Source organism: Hydractinia symbiolongicarpus, chromosome 3 (genome assembly GCF_029227915.1).
Source record: "Hydractinia symbiolongicarpus strain clone_291-10 chromosome 3, HSymV2.1, whole genome shotgun sequence".
Classification (NCBI taxonomy): Eukaryota; Metazoa; Cnidaria; class Hydrozoa; order Anthoathecata; family Hydractiniidae; genus Hydractinia; species Hydractinia symbiolongicarpus.
In genome coordinates this window covers 28,792,612-28,812,802 of record NC_079877.1, presented here as the reverse complement: position 1 = coordinate 28,812,802, position 20,191 = coordinate 28,792,612, and the positions used below count along the sequence as shown (strand labels likewise).

Below are 20,191 nucleotides of genomic sequence, written 5' to 3'. Positions count from 1 at the left end.
GAAATACACATTATATATGTCTGGGTCAAACAGGAGAAAAAGAAATAGTGAAGCATTTTTCAAAAAAAAGAAAAATGTATTTCGTGGGAATAATTTTCGCGAATTTCGCGGATAGCAAGTTTTACAATAATTTTCGCGGAAGCCGATTTTTTGCGAAATTGAACTAGCGAAATTCGCGAAAATTAGTTCTCTTAACGTAGCTTTAACTTGCCTAAATTTTGTTAGAGTTATATTTTGTTTTATGATTACAGCATCAACATGCTTACTTTGTGAAAAGCTACATGAGAAACAAATTTTTCCTGCCTGTAAAAAGGTCTAGATGTTTTTATTCTTGGTCTAAGGTAGACCATTTGTATTTGAGAATTTTAAAATCCTGGAGACAATTTTAGCATAAGATAAACAGTGTGTATGTGTTTTTACATACATACGAACAAACCATATCAAAATTACAAGTTTTTCCGTGATCAAAAAATTAGAATAAGATTCGGCCGATTATGTCCAGTCAGTTTGATATTTCCAATTGTATTCTTGTGCTTGTTGCGCCTGTCTGAAGTAGTATTTTACTTGTGCTTGTTGCGCCTCTCTGAAGTAGAATTTTTTTTTGTTCTTGTTGCGCCTTTCTGAAGTAGTATTTTTTCTTGTGCTTGTTGCGCCTCTCTGAAGTAGTATTTTTTCTTATTCTTGTTGCGCATGTCTGAAGCAATCTCCGTTATTTTGTCTTTAATAAAAATAGATCAGTTTTTTTTACTATTGAAACATTTTTTAATTAAATTTCGTGGTGGTGGGTGGAGGAGGGGGGGGGGGGGTTAGGAATATTGGTAAAAGCGTGCAGGGGAAGAAGGTAAGAAAATGAGCAATATCGTGCGCACGTATCTACTTCATGGATGTTCTTTAAAGTCGTAACGGTGACTATTGTACATCAGCTGTTTGGCAATTTTTATAATAGCGAAAACCAAGCTTTAAGGAAAGCTGTTGTCGCAAATGAATATTAGGATTATCAATCTTCGAGTAACGACAGAAAAATTTCTGACGATTTTTCTACAAGCTAACGACTAGTTTTATTAACTCTGTGACCACATTGGGAAGCTGATAATTGGAATATTGGGTTGTCAAATTTTAGTCACAAATTCGTGCAAAAAGATTTGCAAAAATCTAAACCTTTAGCCTTTAGTTGGATTTTCAAACGACAACATGATTTTGTTAAATATTGGTATTTTAAAGATAAATCCCTATGGAGATAACTTCAATTTTTTTTTCAACTATATATTCCCAAACCTAACATCTACACGTGCGACTTCTACCCAAGAACACTTTCTTCTCCAACAATAAACCAGTGTTGGAGACTTAAGGAAATTCTCTTGGGTCGAGGTCGGTAAATTTGTCGTTATAAAGTTAGTAGCGTAATCACATAAAACGTGTCTGCTTCCTACAAAATATATACACTATGGTTTTTGCTGTATTAAAATTAGCATAACATTACATCGTTCCAACAAAAAAAACTTAAATTCAACCACTCCTTCCCAGGCTTTCCGTATTTTGTTCAATTCTTTTTCTTAGACTTTAGTCTTTCTAGAAAAGTGGCTGTTAAAAAATAAAATAGAATAATAAAATGTTACCAACTTTAAACCCAGTCCTCCCTTTGATATACAAACGAAGATTCCTAGAGTGTTCAATTAAAAAATACTAGCTGACTAATACATATTTTTGCTTTGCTACGATAGGGTTTCTTCCGATGCTAAGAAAGTGATATGAATTGACAAACACGTTGCATGCGTCACTGGGAACATCAAAACAACAAACGTCTTTACAAAAAAACTGCTGACTGTACAGTATCCATATATGGATATGTGTTTATCAAATATGGCATTACGTATTTGGGTATAAAATAAATCATGTTCTGTTCTTCTATAATAAAATGTCAAAAATATGAATATATATATTACTCGTCTGTTTGTCATAAGAAACGCCAATGTGTACAAAACATTGCTATAAGAAACGCCAATGTGTACAAAACATTGCTATAAGAAGCGCCATTGTGTATAAAACATTGCTATAAGAAGCGCCATTGTGTACAGAGTACGTAATGGATACGTCTCCAATTTAACCAAAAAACAAGTTAAAGTATTCAAATGCGTTTTTCGTTTCGTACTAAAAGGCGTTTCCTATCACCATAGCAACTATATAAACGTGTAAATGAGCAAATGATGAAATTTAAATAATTTCATTTTTCTAGTTCACTCGATAACTCGAAATAAATTACAGTATTCCTATAACATAAATAACACTTTTCTCGAAAAAATATTCCAAAAAAAACTTTTTAAACTTGTTCAATAATATTATTTAAAGGCAACCTCTTGTCCCAAGATCTCCTGTCTAGCTGTCACTTTTACAGGGTTGATAGAACAAGAGAGCTTGGGAACGAGGTTGACTTTAATAGTAAGTGTAAAATGCACGCTGTTTCTACGACCAGTAGTTTTTGGGTACCTAGCAGTGAGACTGTCGGGAGACTGAGGCAAAAATAATGGCAGAAAACTGTTCTAAAAAACTTTTTCATGAGCTGTAATGGAGTTTGTTGCTGAATTTGTTTGAACTCTGATTATTGGTAGCTAAAAGCGTGCATTGTGTACATGAAGACGTTTCTCTATCAATATTAAATAAAAGGAAGAAACTTTCTTATTTGCAATCAAGGATTCCGAAAAAATTATAACAAAAACGGCCTAGATATAGATCATTAGTGAAAGTTAACTCCCTAAATTTATGACAAGTCTTCCTGTGAAGAAACCTAAAAATTTGAAAAGTGTTTTTGCAACTAAAAATACACAGAATATGTACAGAACATTTCGTTAGGTGATTTTTGGAGGTTGATCTAGACACAGTGCTTTCTTTAGTCTCGTTTGGAAGTCGTCATATAAACGCTCTCCTCCATCTGGTACTCGGAACATAAACATACTGAGATCCATCAGACATAATGCTTTTCCGTTCATTTGAAATCGTTCTGAAGGAATGGATTTTAACTTGTAAGAAAAACTAGCCCACTGGATCCATTTCTGTACGTCAGATGCTGACCATTCTCTTGGATCTATAAACAAAACAACAGAAGTGAACTTAGACTGAAGAAAAGAAAATTTCGGCGTGACGAAGCATAAACATACAAATAACAGTTGGGAAGAATCCACATACCTGATGGCATGGTGTCATGCATTGACGTGTGTCTACTCGAGTCGTGACTTTGGCTGTATCTGTTAGAGTCAGGAATGGAAGAATATCTGGTTGATTCCTGGGGAGTCGCATATCTGCCAGGATCTTGCATTTGCGCGAATCGATTTGAAGATACCATACTAGGTTCGTTATTATTTCGTTCGTAAGCCGTCATTGCAGCCATCCCTGGTGACCAAGATGGAGACTGATGCTCGTTATGCACTCCTCCACTGCTGTTAACGATAGGTGGGCTAAAGGATTGCTGTTGTGAAATCCAAGATGGTTGAGATGAATAATGTGGAAGATGAGGTAAAGATGGCGGATGATACTGTGGAGGTCGACTAAACATAAACAAAAATATATAAATATTTTTTATTTGGCTATTACAGTTTTAATTTTTTTTATAAATCATAGAGTTGATTAAAAAGTCAATTTTTGTGGCAATGTGTCCAAAAAAAATATTATAATTATATTTTTACAAATTTATTTTATCAGTTTGATTGACAGGTCAGTGGGAAGTATCAATCATCTATCAAATAGTCCATCAATTATCCTAATTTACACTAAAAAAATCTGAAAAAATTTTTTTTAAACGGTAACTCTTCAAAAGAGGATCGAGCTCCGCAACCACAAATAAAAACACAAAAGAAAAAATTTTGACCGCAGTAAAAGCACATGAAACAAAAGAAGAAAAAAGTTCCCAACAATAACAACATAAGAACGACAACCGTACAAATGATTGAAGGCAGTTGACTATTCTCATTTGTTTAGTTCTGTAAATTTGTTAATTCATTCTGCAAACTATTTGTCACCCATATTGTTTTTCTGCAACACAGGGGATTTTGAACGATACTGTAAGTCTCTTGTGCGATGTCACAACAGGCTGTCCGTCATCATGTAGAAATGAAAGTCCTTAAATGTTATTTGTAAAATTCCATAAGAGATATAAAAAGTGAAAAGAATTCAAACTATGAATTAATTCATAGCAGTTTTATTCCGTATAGCGATTACTCATACTACATCTTGGTCAACGAGGAAAAAAAATTATGAATAACATATGACTCATAAAATATTATTATCAGCATACCCTTCAGTTTTTATATCAAAAATAGCACTTCTAAAAATGTGAAGTCAGGCCCAAACAAAACAAGCCGCAAATTAATGGACGAACAAAAATAAACTTTCAATCATTTCTCCTCGTGTTGTCAACTCGGACAGCAAATTAATATGACGCACGTCACAATCGCATGTCTACAGCATGATACACACCAATGTGGTGTGTTACGCATCTTTTAAGGTTATTTATATGTTTTTTTATTGCTATTCTGACATGTTTCTATGCTTTTTGTTGACGGGTAATAAAACACGTCAAAACGCAAGGAATTGTTTATTTCATTTTATTTAAGCGGAAAAACTTACCACAAAAATCCAATCACATGCCTACAAAAATGAACACTAAAATATCTAGGACAATAAAAGGACGTCCCAAATGCGGCTTTGGACCCGAAAAAAAACTTTAATTTGTTCCCATCTAACTAATTCCCCCCCCCCCCCCCCCCTTAATATGTTGTATGAAGAAAAAGTAAAGTCGTTAGAACGCGTTAAAAAAGCCTTGAGGTTTAAAAATGTAAAAAATTACCATAAAATTTTTCTCGTGCTGCTGTACTGTGGTCACACTTCTTAAAAACTTCAACCTGCTTTATTAGATTACCCTTCTTTGGTGATAGACTAAACTTCGGAAAAATTTTTGGATATGAAGCCTTAAGTCGTAACTCGTTTTATTTTAAACCCACGGAAGACTACATTCTAATTTGGTTTGTTCTTGTGCTTGACAGACCTTTTGTGAAAACACTCCTCCTGCAAGATGTATTGACCGTGTGTCCATAAAAATAATTAGGCGAAGTTAAAATTAACCAAAACTACTTCCCATGAACGTCAGAATGATTTTAGATATTAAAAATGCGAAGTCATAGTATGGTATTTAACCTTTATCTCACCACACTCCTTAATAGAAAAACCTTTCAGAGATTATGAGCTTTCTTTTCAGTCTTTCTATATGAAGTCGTTTTTTACAGTATACTTCACAACTTGATTATTTCACCTACAAATCTTTGATATCCTTCTTAATAATCAATCGGACGCGCAAACTATATTGACTTACTATTTGCTTCCTCAAGCATAACATTAAAAAAGAAACTTACCATAACTCGTAGTCAGGTATAACCGCCATATTTTTATTTAAATGTTATATTTGAAAGAACACTTTCGCTTTTTATGTTGCAGTCATGTAAATCATGACATAACGGTCTGTCATCTGATCATCAGAGAAAAGAGTGTTAAGACAAAAAAAAAAGTTGAAAGAAAAGAATTAAAACCATATCGGATATGTGACGTCACACATAAAGGAAACTTGCGTTCTTACTGTAGTCTTATAACGGATGCATAAGGTGGTTTTTGCATGCTTGAATTCGAGATGATCTTTATTAAAAACTTCCCCAAGCCACCATGTGTATATACAATGTTCCAAGAAAAAAGATGCTTTGTTAAGAAAAAACAGTTTCACAACAACAAAATGAAATTCTTGCATGAAAATACATGGTGTCCATTTCATATGCCGTATTATTTTTTAAATAATTGTTAATGAGGCGCCTTTATGAACAATAGAACGCTTAATTAAAAGAATTGAACAATAAACGATATATAATTGTATTTATTTCTTTCCTTAAGAAATTACGATAAAAACAAAACAAAACAAAAAGGGCTCTCCATCGTAGCAGCTATATTATGGCTTTTAGAACATTAGAGATAAAACTAAAAATTATAATGATAAATCGGAGATAATTCCAAACTTAAATTTTCAAAAAAGTTTAATTTTTGATTTTTGTGGGTTTTTTGTATCCAATTTACTTACGTTTACTAATTTCACTTTCTTTTTTTCCCCCACTATAAAATTTATAGCGTGACGTCACATCTAGTCAACATCCAAAGGGGATAAAGCCTTGGTGCTCTAAGGAAGGATTTAAGAATTTATTTTGAAATAAAAATTGTATGGATATCAGGACACCATGAAAATTATTCCTAAAACGAATGTGAGCTTGTAAAAAACGTTTTAATTTAATTTAATTTATTTCATGATTGATATTTTTAAAATTAATTTCAGTAGGAAAGAAATTTACAAGAAAATCAACGTGTACGAACACGATCTATCATTTGCGGTGGAGAGTGTTCTATATTTTTGATTTTTAAAACAATTAAGTTGTTAATTAAGAATTTTGTTAATGTAATGAGAAGCGGGACACCATAACAAAATATACTTAAAAAAGAAAAAAAATTCATTCATTCCAATATTTTGGCGGACATAGCGGAAACGCAATACATCCGGGCGAGAAATAAAACAAAACAAAATAGAAAAATAAGCTTAAATCGGGCTAGACTTAGTGAAGTGATTTTTTCTTGCTTCTTGCGCGGTTTTCCTGAATGTTTCGCATAGCATATAGTATAGCGTTAACGCATGCGCGAAACATGGGTTGAATTAATTTCACAGTCCTTTATACTGCTTTAAACTTTGTCCAAAATTTTGAAAAACAATTTTTTTAAAAAGAATGTCTCGTTGATGCTCCAATTATATTAAAACCTTAACGCTGGCCGCTTAACAGGAAGTTTTAAAAGCCTAACGGATTGTGGGTGCACGAGCGCTTAATCAAAACATTGAAAGTAAAGCATAGTTTTAACAAATATCTTTACAAGTTCGTTTTTATGGACTAACCCCCATTCAAATATTATTTATATCATAATTTTTATCATAGCACTCATACACATTTTTATTTTACCACAAAAATAGAACACAACAATTTTTTGATAGTGATAGTGACCTCCTCTAAGGAAATTCAAATTTTAAAATACCTCCGTCACCCGGAAGTTTGTCCCTCTCTCTTTCCAGTCCCCTAACATCCTGTGAACTAATAATATCTGCAACATATTCTAAGCCCTTATTTCATGTTGTTGCATCAACTTTACTCGAATTTCTGTGTGCGAAGCGAGTAGCGGCGGGTTATTTCCTATTTCTTGCTTGTTTGCTTGTTCTTTGCTTTCGACGGGCTAATTATAACAGGAATACTTTTTGCATAAAACTAAAAAACGGCTTTTTATTCTCATTATTTATTATACTATTATATATATTATTTATTCTCACTCCAGAAAATCTCAGGACTTGTTTTAAATTTTTGACTAATGAAAGTTAAGTTACCTATGGTTCATCAAAAGAATGTAATGATTGCCCACTGTTCAGTAACCGGGGCACCTTTTAATAGCTATAAAAATTGACTTCAGCTTAAAATTGTTTTTATTTTATTTTTGTTTATTTTAATTATTTTAAGATCTGAATAAATCCACGTATACATTTTGTTGTTTTTCTGTCAAGAAAGAAGAGAAAATTAGAAAATATTTTAAACCTTATTTTTTGGCTATTCCCAGCTTCATTGTTTTTACAAAATTGTTCTTATGAGATAATCATAAAATTATGAAAATAAATCTTGACAACTCTTTACAATGTTCTAATTGATGTCAATACCTACTAACGCAAAATCGATGATCGTGAATCCCTTCTACATTTTAATGCAAAGTCCAACAATAAAAGAACGCCCAGGTGGTTAGGCGGGATTCTTATTTAGAGGACTCAATCAATCAAGACTTATGAGGGTGGTCCGTGTGCGACTGTGTTAATCTCTATAAAAGTTTTATCTCCAAAAACTACAAAGCTCTTTATCCGATAAACAGATTTTTAAGATAACGAATAAATAAATAAAAGATAGTTGTTGTTATGGTGACGTAACTGGCAAAACGTAATATTTTGCAACTGCATGAAATTTATCCAATCTATAAATTCTAAAGAAGGCGAACTGTTGGATTGTTTTATCAGTTAACTCCGGGCAACACGCACGCGCATTAAAGGATAACTCATAAATCGAAAATTGCATCCAAGACTTTGTATTTTACCTCTCACTTCCTCCCATAAAAATCCCTCCCCTTTCCCCTTTTCCCCCTCCCCCTACAACCCTCTCCCCCCCCGTCACCCGAACTTTAAATTTCAAAATCAACAAATGTAAGATTTAATTTTTTTAACAATCCTCGAAATCACGCTCCTGTGCTACCATTATTTCTCTACTCAGTGTTTGTGCCACCCTGTAGTGCAAAGGTCTTAAAAGTTATTTATGTATTATTCCGTTTCAAAATATATATTTTCTAGTTTTAAAAAAATAGGCCAATTGTTTTTTTTTTTCATTTTCAGTGAAGCGTGATGACAAAAGTCATTTTAAAACATTTTATGCTCCAAAAAATTAATAATTAACGGAAATAAAATTGCTATCTCGCCTACCAATTGGAGCTCAATAAATGGCTCCAAAAGAGATGACAACACTAAATTTAAAACCAGAGTAAAGAGTCGACAACTTTATAAGTCAAATACGACATCACTATATTACCTCAGTGTAAAGATTAAATCAAAATTTATAACAAGGCTCAAAATTTGTCATTTTTTTCAATAATTTATTCAGAGTTAAAATGGATGTTTAAGAATACAGAAAACAAATCAGGATTCTATGAATGGAGTTTGTTGTGATATATACGATAAAATACTTTAAATACGTTGCTTTTAAAAATGACTTGACTTTCAACGTGGTAACTGATAAACTATAGTTTGTAGAGAAGTTGCTTGATGGTCACTGGGTAGAGGGTTAAAAAACTTTAAAACTTATCAACTTAACCTGCTAAATAATGGCTTCCGCATCCCAAAAATAATTTGCTGTTTGAATAAAATGTTGCTGTGCTAAAGTTGATCAAAAAAATGCAGATTTTAGATCATTCCTCTAATTTAATGTGTCTTCGAAAGAACTCTTTTTCTAAATTTCCTTAATTTATTTCCTCTAATTTTCAATGTGACATTCTCTTTTCACTAATTAATTTAAGGACATGTTTTCTTATTTTCTTTTTTACCTAATAAAATGGCACAAGCAGCTGTACAGAAGAAAATACGTACAACAACAAAATGAAAATCGATGAAAGAAAAGAGTCATAAACAAAACTGATAGAAAAAATGAAGAGGTTAATAAATATAATATAATATAATAAATATAATAAATTTTCTCTATTTTAGTGCGACTAAGGTCAAATTTCCCTCTTATTTTTAGTCCAAAATTATATTTCCGAAACAAGATAATTTATTTCCTCTAATTAGATAATTTATTTCCTTTAATTATTAGTGCGATCCTTCGAAAATAATTAATTTTTCAATCGCACTAAATTAGAGGAATAACGGTATAGTATATACCTAATGAATTTCTTCTATTTCGTTCAAACTGGTATCAAAGTAACCAAGAGAGCCTCCTCTCGCTTTGTTCCCACGAACCGTACTTTCCATGTGAAAATCGCGAGCAGAAAAAGGTCAGTGAGAAAGGAAAAGGAACTTGTTAATTTTTATTCCTATGTGTGTTTTTTAAGTTTTCGGGAAATCCGATCTTAAAGAGATTTTGTAACGACAACAAAAGATAAAGGAAACATTGGTATTGTTAATTTTTCATGTGAAAAAAAAGGGGAAAGAAATAGTTAAATCTGTACTAAAAACATGCCATCCTAAATCCCCATCTAACTGTTTGTTATATTTTATGTAATGGCTTGTGAAAATTGTCTGAAATTTGATTTAAAAAATTTCAAGTACCAATTCTAACGAAATGTGATCAAAGTAAAAACTAATCAAAATTTAAATTGCTTCACCGCTATACTTTTTTTGTCAAACCAGAGTGCACATTCAATGGAAGGGGCGGCCCTCCCTCTTCTCCCCCCCCCCTCCCCCCGAAAAATATCTAACACGATACCGTTCCACTTCTGCGTAATGGGCTTTGGTTTCTTGGGATAAGAAAATGGTCCATTTATTTATTATTTTACTTCTTTAACCTAGAAACCTGTCGCTAGGCCTCTTCGTGGTAGCTAAGGCATTTTTGAGGATAAAATTCAAAGAAAAAGAACAAAAAGTTTGGAGCAGTGTGCAAACATTTTGGGCTTTACTTCTTAATTTCATGAGAATTACAAAGTTCGAAAGCACACCCATCCAACATCTGAATTATTTTGTACACCAAGTCAAATTTTTTTGACCTGTTTCTAACAATGAAATTATGTGTCTAAAATCTCTCCTCATACATTTAGGATGATCTTGGAGAAAGGATAACCAACAAACTGATACTTAAAACTTTAGTTGGAAGGGAAGAAGCAATACTTTGACATTTAAATACTTAATAATATCGTGAAAAAAATTTTTTGGAGAATAGAAAATAAACATTCAAATTAGAATCATTCAGGCTTAAAACACAGATTATATTTAAGAATTACTGATACTAAGATACGAAAAAAGATAATCTAAAGTTAATTGACATCTACAAAACGACATCGTTTTGCTGATAAGAATCAAAAACCACTTCCATCTATTTTTCAATGACGCAACCTCTGTTCACCGCTAATTAGGTAAAAGGTCGGCTGTCTTGGATGGACATGTAAACAAAAACATTTTGATAAGTCAAATGTATTTTCCCGCCAGAACCAATAACAAAAGCAATAAAAAATCATTTACGAACAACATTATGCGGTGATTTTGCTCGATTAAAAGAAAAAAGAAAGAAAAACTTGAAATTACATAAAATATTTAAAGACGATCACTACTACGCCAAGAAAATTAAAAGAAAACAAATTTGACATATCACTACAGGTAAGCAAAGTTGACATATCACTGCAAGAGAAAAAAGTTGACATATCACTGCAATAGAGCAAAGTTGACATATCACTACAAAAAAAGGATACATACGTTTCATTATAAGAACAAATTTTATAAGAACATATGGCTTCAGAATTCAAAAACTTCGGAACATTTAAGGATTTGTTAAAGAAGTACTAAAATGCGCCTTTAAACTTCAAAAATAACAAAAGAGAAAAATTAAGACAGTTTAAGAACATTTTGAAGCTTTAAATTGAAAAATTAAAAAACATTTAAAGGCTTCTTTCAAGTTGAGTGTTTTTAATAAATCATGTATAAATTAATGGGAGAAGATAAAGAAAATGTATACCCTATTTATAAAATATTGAAAACTATCAAAACGTGATACCTGTTTCTTTAGTTATGTCTAGCTTCTGTTTATTGTTTCTTAATAACAAGTAATGAAAATTAGTGTTGTTAAAAATTCGTTAAAAAATCTTTCAACTTCCGGTTACTCCGTCATTAATGACTTGCTTATTAAGTTAATCAAGCAAAAACGACATCAGTTAACAAAGAAAGGATACAATCATGTTAATGATTTTTTTTAACAAGCGTTACGTAATTCTTACATAGTTACATGAGTACAGTTGTCTGTTGTAGGAGGGGGAGGGGGAGGGGAGAGGTCTATTACGAAACGGGTAGGGGATAGGGCTAGAGGTAGATCTATTATGTCAGGGGGAAGATATGCTAAGGTTGGGGATAGATATATTATGTCAGGGGCAGATTTGTTATGGCTAGGGGTAGATCTGTTATGGTTGGGGTAGATCTATTATAACTGGGGTACATATATTATGGTTGGGGATAGATCTATTTAGGCTGGGATAGATCTGTTATGGTTCGGGGGTACATCTATTACGCCAGGGGTAGATCTTTAATGGTTAGGGGATAGATCTGTTTTGGTTGGGGTAGATCTATTATGGTTGGGGGTAGATCTGTTAAGGCTGGAATTAGTTCTATTATGGTTTGCGTAGATCTATTATTGTTGGGGTTAGATCTATTATACCTGGGGGAATCTTCTATTACAGAGGAAAAATCTATTAATACAACCAGAAACCTCAGATAGTGGGTGTGGATACAAAAGGAGGACTAAATATGATGGTTAATTTGATAATTTGGGGAAGGTATAATTACCGTGGACATTAAATTTCGAAAAATTGTAATAAAACAAATTTTGTAGGTAATAAATATTCCTTGAGACACAATGCTGGCAAACTACAATAGAAAGCAACATCAAATATTCAACTGTCTGCTTTGCATCTGATATTGACGACAAGAACATGTGTATCGAATATTTGCAATTACTTCTTACAATTGATGATATTGTCTTGAAAAAATATTTTTACCTATAACAACGCCACCCTCCCCCCTCAGCTTGATACTTTCAAGTATAGACAGATTCTTCTAAAAATATCCACCCCTCCAATTAATCCAACCTTTCTTCTTGTCGAAGACCCCGCCCCCTTATCATCACGACAAAGATAATTATAAATCCATCTACTATTATAAGTTGTGTTGTTTAAATAAACAAAGAATTGGCTTCTTCAAATAAAACTCGTTTGGAAAAGGAAGATAAAATCCCACGTTATTTCCAGCAAAATTTCCTGACCTGAAAATAAAATTAACAATTTAAAATTTTTTAACGATCATAGGAATTTGGATTATAGTTTTGAAAAGTCTTTAAAATATCTAGAGTATCGCATTTTGTATTGTAGATTTCTTTTACCTATTATCACAGTCTTTAAAATTCATCCAATCTCCAAACTAATTTCAGGACCTAATTTTCGCGAGTATCGCAAGTTTTTGTTAAAATCTCTAACAATAGTTCCAGTGAAAATTATTGAAAAACGTGCTGTTTGACTTTTCATTAACTGTAACTAAATCTTTTTTCTATCGTTGACATATTCTTCTAAATGTAAAATTACCTTCATAAATACTGGCAAATTTATTTAGGAATCTTCAGTTTTAGTTAATAATTTCAGGTTAAAAAATGTCGTTCCTTACGTGACCGGAAATACAGAGTTCCGGTCCATAATAAGTTATAACCTGTACGAATAATAGCCACGGTTATTTATAGTGCACCAGTTGAGATTTTTATTAGCAGCTATCAACATTTTGGTGCGTGTTGAGGTTAAAATGTGAACATTGGTAGGCTTTTATATTTGCCATCTAAAAAAAAAACAATCCACTAAGGGTTTTAAATGTTCTCTGAATGGAAATGGATGTCCAGGAAACATAAAATGACTGGAAAACCCTAAAATATGTCAGCATTTCAATGCTTTTTCATTTAGCCAAAATGGCCGAACACCCACCCTGCCCCAACATGCTATCAATATTTAAGTGGATCACGTTGTTTTACCGTGTAAATCTTAAAAGCACCTTTTTGTCTTTAAAACAGCCTGGGCACGAAGTTACAAATCTTAAAATAGTCAGATAATAATTTGAACTTGGCGGGAGAAGCGTCTTATGTAACCCCCCTACAAGCTGAGTTAATACCATTTCAAAAAAAGAGGACAGTCTTAACGGATGTTTTGAAATGTACAGAATTCGAAATTATTACATTGTTGTCTGTGTCTCTGCTTAGTTGCCATGGAGATAATTTACACAGCATGTGCGACCGCTGCTGAGAGATATTATTACCTTGGGTCATGCCTCATTCTGTCAATAAAAAGAACGAAAAATTGGTTACCATGTTTTGGGCTTAGGTTTACCATCGCGTAAGACGAACGATGTTCCCGTGAGGCTTATGTAAAACAAACGTCAGAGCGGAGCTTTTTAAGGGCTTTGCTTATACGGGTTTTGTTAACAAACCATACAGAAACAAACTTTTAGCTATAAAAATGTTAAGACACTCAAAAACAATTAACGCTTATTTCCCAATCTCAAGCTGTCTTTAATATTGATAAAAAAACCTTGTGTTTTCGTATATCACAAAAAAAGAAGGTGAAACCACTGTAACGTTGAAACATTCCCTAAACATTCCCATTTATTCGAGGACGCATTTTTTACAAAAACAACCCTCGAGGCATGCGTACCGAGAATAATAATTTTTCTTATTGTTTTGGAACTAAATTGTTGATAAAGTAATGCTGCTTTGAGGTAATCTTTTTTTTTAAGCAGCTTACAAACAAATTATTATTTAATGTCACCTATTTACAACAAAGATTTCTGTGACTCAGGCACTTTGCAGCAACCTCGTACCAAGACTCTTTCTCGTAAAAGCTATAGGAAAAGCGTAGTGAATACTAGATTCTAGATTTGAAGTTGCATACACAGTAAGTTGTTATTATACTTTGCAAATTGCAGAAATTTTACAAGATTATAAGTTATGGTCTTGTTGTTTAAAAAAACGCGTTCGTCTTGCTGAGACGATCGTCAGATTATATTTGCTGTCTAGACAAAATATCCACTGACGAGAAGGTATTTAAAACCATATTAACTCGCGAAAACTTTGTTGAATATTCCATTCTATACAATATGTTTGAAAATGAGGCTATTTTAAAGGAGAATCGTCCTCTGTCTACGGCGCAAAAATAAACTCCACCACGTACAAGCAGCACGTATATGTACAAAAACACTTGTGCTATACATTCATAATGATCGGCGAAAATTCGCTCGTGATGTCGCAAATCACGTAATGCAATGTAGCTAAAAATTATCGAACAAATGATGTGTATTAAAATGTTTTTGATAAGAAATAGGTTTCTGGCAATCTTAAAATACTCGCAAACTCAGCACGGACTTCCATTTTGTGGTTTTATCACTGATCTGATTCGGAAAAAATTTGGGGCGGATTTAATTTGGCGATTTTTGCTATTTTGCGCCAATTACTCCAAAGTTTTCGCGATAAAATTTATTCGAATAAAGTTACTGACTATAACATATGTTGGCATTCTCAATAACAAAATTTTGAATAGCTACGGATGAAAAAAACAACTTTATTTTTATGTTTTATTCGTTCTGAAATTATGTTATAAACTGAATTGTTGTAAGATGAAAGTAAAAACACGATGTTCTAAATTTCACCTGAGTGTGATAGTTGAGGAAAAATAGATACCTTAAAGTTGTGAATGAGAGGGCTAATTAAAATCTTCCCTCTCTTTACTATTAGCCCTATTCTGTCTGTCTGTCCGCATGAAAAACGTCGTGCTACAGGTACACGGAATAGCGTTTAATTTAAAGACGGGCGACCCCGTGAATTTTTTTCACGGGTTAACGACTCCTTTTTATTTGGTCTGCCCTAGGATAAACTGTTTATCTATCCTCTCAAAATACACTTTCTTATATAAGAATATTGGTCTATTGTTTAGAACAATGTTAAATTAAGAATAATGGCCAACCTTGTTAGAATTTTGTGTTCTTATAAAAAAGTGGGTATTCATTTTCTTGAAAACAGCGTAACAATATTTTGATTTTTCCAACTTTGAAAATTTGAGCTATTCAAGGCATCATTAAATTTTAGCCCAGAATGCCATTCTAAGTTCATATGAGCTTGTTCTAGTAAAACACATATAAACACCCCTAGTGAAATAACACTTTAGCAAAAAAATTGACGACACATGAAGAGATTTGAACGTTTCTTGGTGTTTATTCAAAATGGTCGCTATTTGATGAGCGCCGGTCATTTAAATATACATTTACAATCTCTTCTTTAAAGAATAAACCACACTTCCTTTAACCAATGTTTTTGATTGTGTTTATACGTTCTGTGGTTCCGTGCTAATAACTAATTGTGGATGATATTGTCCGTGGTCTCGCAACAACCATAAATTGCTCGCCCTGCGTACGGCGGTTTTGCTATATTTCGGAATTAAAATACATGACAAAAATAATACGATAAAATCTTAGTAGTCAGAGGACTACCAAAAAATTGGAAATGGGAATGAAGAGGAATATTAGATCGTTACAGTTATATAATTTGTAAAGATTTCCTATCTATATTTATTGATTCATTTAGTACCTTAAAAATTGTCACCAAACGAGATTAACGAGTTACACATCAAAACAACACGTAAATAATACTGAGAAATTGAGGTTTAAACATTTTTTTCAAACAAGTGTAAAAAGACCGGGGGACCGAAGAAGCAATAGTTTGAAGATATCAAGTATGCGTTATCGAGTGTCCGAGTTATTGAGATCAAGAAAAGAAGAAATAAACTATCACAACTCCCGAGTTATTCGAGTTATATAAAAATGGTTAACCGTTCTAACTATTTTTTACCTATAAGTAAACAGTTTGTACAAGTAGGTTAAACCACAGATCCTCAAAATTCTTTCTTTAGATGAAGAGTGCATAAATTTGACACCGTTACTAAAAGAACTTGCTTTATTCATTCGGTCGCTTCCTGGAATATGAACCTGATGGAATTTAACATTACAAACTTCAACAAGTTTAACGTCTATTTTCAACTTGATGCGGTTCACAATTATTTTATAGTCTTGTAGGTCAGGCGTAGACTATTCTCCTCCCCAGTGCTCTATGAGATCAACCTGCTTTTTTAAAGAGGCTGAAAATAGTGATTAATAACGATGTTTATATTTGATGTATTCACCACTCATATTGAGTGTAAAAATCAAAACCATGGCACGCGTATACCAAAAGGGAGGGAATTTAAGAATTTTATTTGTAAAGTACAATATTTTTTTAGTATTATTTCAGTATTATGTTTCAGTATTATTTTCTAAACGTAAAAAAATTTAGCATTTAAAAAAAATATAGAGAGATTTTTTTTTGATCTTTTGGATCTTGTTTGTGATCATTCCCTAAAGAAACCAGCACCCGTCTTAACTTAAACGCACTTTGCCCTCACTTCATAGAAAAAAAAGAAAGAAGATTTTTATGAGGGGAATTAATTCACAACGATCAGAACGCGATGAATTAATTTTTTATTTAAAATTATCAGTTGCAAACATTGGACATGCAGTGTTTTTTTTTGTATATTATAATGAGAAAACATGGATTTTAACTGTAAAATCTTAACATGATAGGAGAAAAAAAAAATCTCTCCACACAAAAAACAGTAAACACTATGAAAAAAACATGGCTAGAAAACCACCATTAGATTTCCCTAATAAACAATCTATGTGATTACTGCAATACATAAACTAAAAACCTGAGATTGTAAATAGAAAGTAAAATAAAATCACAAGTAAACAAATAACAAATAAAAAGAATGTAAACATCGAACCTACTTGCATGATGTACACATACATCCACTTGAGATTGGTCCCTCATTTGAAGGATGTGGAGTCAGGGACGGTGGTGGCGGTGAAACACCAGGCGATATTCCACCATAGTGTGGTGAACTATAATTTGGAAGTGGGTGTCTGTGCCAGGAAGGTGTAGATCTTGAGTCTGTTCTATATTCATCTTGATGATAAAGTTTATTTGTGTGCGAATTCGGACTATATGGAGTATTAGTTTGTGGTGGCTGGTAGCCATAGGACATGATGTTGCGTATAGCTTCAACCATTTATATAATTCTTTTTTCTTTCCCTTGATTATCTTATATTGTTCGTTTCTTTAATCCCACTCGTGGAGATCGTCGGTTATTCTCGTGCAATTGTCGTTCTTATAATATCCTTTTCTTCTAGTTTTCCTGATTATCTCCTGCGCTGAAAAAAATTTTTTTTATATATAAACCAGAGAACGCTTCGTATCACGTGTAAAAGAAAGTGCGAATGCAAAATATTAAGCCGAAATTACAAACGTCGTGGGCGCACTTCCCTTAATCATCACATGTTTATATTTCAATAAATTCGGTAAAACGTGTTTGAAACAGAAAGATCTTAAAAACTAACTGGTACTGCAAATATGCTATTACTGTGTTTTTTTTATCATATCGAACAGCGTTAATTAAATTCTACAGAATAACATAAAAGAACATAGAAAACGACGTATAAAGGAGAATAAAAAGCTCCTAAAAGCTACGAAATGTTTTGAATTTGCAAAATACTTAAATAACTCCGTGGTAGCTACACTTCTTTTATTATGCTGAACTTTTAAAATTAGTTCCATTAAAAAATATTCTTAACAAAACATTAAAGCTATTCCTGTTTTTATTGTTTCAAAAACATGCACGGAAACGAATGTTCTCGTGCTCCTCCCGAATACACACGGAAATTGTCGCTACCACGGTGATGCCCACAAAGAATTGCTAAAGCTGATTACACACCAAATAAATACTAAACAACTGCTATGACATCCCCATAATAAAATTTACACCATCAAGCCACTGAAAATGTTGCTGCATTTCTGCAAACGTATTGATGCAATGGCTTCGGATTACAAATCTACATTTATATGCTGCAGGAAATAATAGAAAAAAAATCTCACTCTATCTTAAATCTGGTTATAAGGATCAAAATTAAATATCCATTTGTCTATCTAGTGCAGACACTTTTTTATTTTCATGACCTGTTCAGCGACAGTGGCTATTAACTAACAAAGAAAAATACTCACTCCCTAGCACGTAATTACGAATTATGATGTGCATTATTTTTTTTTCATTTCTGTTTAATCCCAATTAAAAAATGTAGGAGCTTGATCTTTTATATGTGCCTATTCATTCAAACGACAAACCTGTTTGCAGTATAAACAATGCAAGTGTAGACAGAGCTTTAAAACCGTTATGTATTTCGAATGAATAGTCCCTACAGCTATGCTTCCTGTTCACTACAGAATGAATGAACAGATTGACTTGATTGACAAGTTGTCAATTATCATTCCAATACTTTTGGATTTGTTGTACAACTTCTAACGAACTTAACGTTTTTGTTTCCTTCGGGTGGACATTTGACAAATGGAACTATCAGTGAATTCGTTGTTTGATTAATCAGTGCTTACATAGGAAGCATTACTCTCGGCTTTTCGCTAAATGTGACGCCATATTCCTAATTTAGCGTTTCTTTACAAGCAAAATATGATAACAGAATAAAAAAGTTTAATTTGTTAAAAGGTCGAGTCAGACTTTTAGATGTTTTTATTTCCAAGAAGATTTTTGCAAATATAAAAACATCTTGGATTCAGATCTACGTCATGGGTTAGTGTCGTTCTCAGAAAACGTGATGTTGTTATTATTGTTGTTTTCATTTCACTATGGTGATGTGTCATTTCATGGAGTGACGCAAGCCTAATTAATGCCAGGCTGTCATGTTAAAAAGTTAAATACAAAATTGACATGCTTCCAACTTAAAAGCAACTTGAGTCTCACGCCGCTTGGAAACAACACTGCTTTTTTTTCAGATACTGGGTCGAGTTGAAATAAAGATATGCACGTCTGAACTTCGTCTCCTGTTAAAAATTGAATTATAAGTAAATTAATATTTTTTATTTATTTATTTTTTTGCTCATTCAACATAAGTTCCAAAGTGTGCTAGATTTGTCCTGTGCAGGGTTGTATTAAATCTGGGCAGTCTCGATTGCAATCCATCTCGTTCCACAACTTTGATCTTTTTCTAATGGGACTGCAAGACGAATACTTTTTTTCCGGTACTTTACATCAGAAACACACAGAAGGAGCTGAGAAAAGATTGGATAGCAAAACATTGGAAATGAATTGCACAGCGAAAGTAGGTCAAACTTCATTAGTTCCCGAGACATTGTTTTCAGAATTTGCCAACATTTTTGCATGGTTCTATAATTTTGACCGTCAAAATATACATTGTTGTTCCTTATTGTCATTTTTTCAAAAAAAAATCATTTTCAAAACGTTTGAGTGATTTTTATTGGGTCTTTCAACTGTCAATTTGATGCCTTTGTAGTCATAGCAACATTGCAGTTTAAAACTCATTTAAAACGACTGCATGGCTACAACAAAACATTTAGCATATCAATCGTGCAAAATAGTTTCCTGTAACATTATTTGATTGCTCTAAATTTCTTTAATGACGTCATAAGCCCCTATATCCGGGTTCAATCGTGCTTGTCTTAAAAAATATTCAAACATCCTTGATAATATGCAGACCGGAATTCCTCCCGGATTATGCGTATCTTTTAAGAGTAAACCAAAAACACACGGATGATAGCTAAAAAGGATTTAAATGATAACACGAAACCTTAAGAGTAGCACATGAATCAAGGGGAATACATAACCACTCTTGTTTTGAGGTTGAAATTAAACAGTTTTAAAAGACGAAATCCTTACAAGTAATGGACGTTATGTTTCGAAAAATAACAAAACCAAGCTTTCTTATGCT

General features: G+C 32.7%; 1 protein-coding gene across 3 annotated transcripts; it reads right to left on the bottom strand.

Annotated features, from left to right (window-relative positions):
- Window positions 1-1,232: 1,232 nt before the first annotated feature.
- LOC130636690 (uncharacterized) lies at window positions 1,233-17,856 on the bottom strand. 3 transcript variants are annotated; one of them, XM_057446495.1, is made up of 3 exons: window positions 17,186-17,856; window positions 3,181-3,539; window positions 1,233-3,079 (listed from the first exon to the last, which is right to left on the bottom strand). In XM_057446495.1, exons 1-3 carry the CDS (start codon window positions 17,464-17,466, stop codon window positions 2,844-2,846), a joined length of 876 nt encoding a protein of 291 aa, XP_057302478.1. In that variant the 5' UTR covers window positions 17,467-17,856; the 3' UTR covers window positions 1,233-2,843. The 3 variants fall into 3 exon arrangements, with proteins under 3 accessions (XP_057302478.1, XP_057302479.1, XP_057302480.1); XM_057446496.1 differs by lacking the exon at window positions 17,186-17,856 and adding an exon at window positions 5,621-5,760; XM_057446497.1 differs by lacking the exon at window positions 17,186-17,856 and adding an exon at window positions 5,400-5,556.
- Window positions 17,857-20,191: the final 2,335 nt, after the last annotated feature.

What these genes read in the sequence shown, in the direction of transcription:
- LOC130636690 (XM_057446495.1), bottom strand. Translation starts at nt 17,466, where the DNA reads ATGGTTGAAGCTATACGCAACATCATGTCCTATGGCTACCAGCCACCA. An exon ending in TGTATGTGTACATCATGCAA is followed by an intron (nt 3,540 to 17,185) that starts GTAGGTTCGATG and finishes GTTTATGTTTAG; the next exon opens with TCGACCTCCACAGTATCATC. An exon ending in GCATGACACCATGCCATCAG is followed by an intron (nt 3,080 to 3,180) that starts GTATGTGGATTC and finishes TTTTGTTTATAG; the next exon opens with ATCCAAGAGAATGGTCAGCA.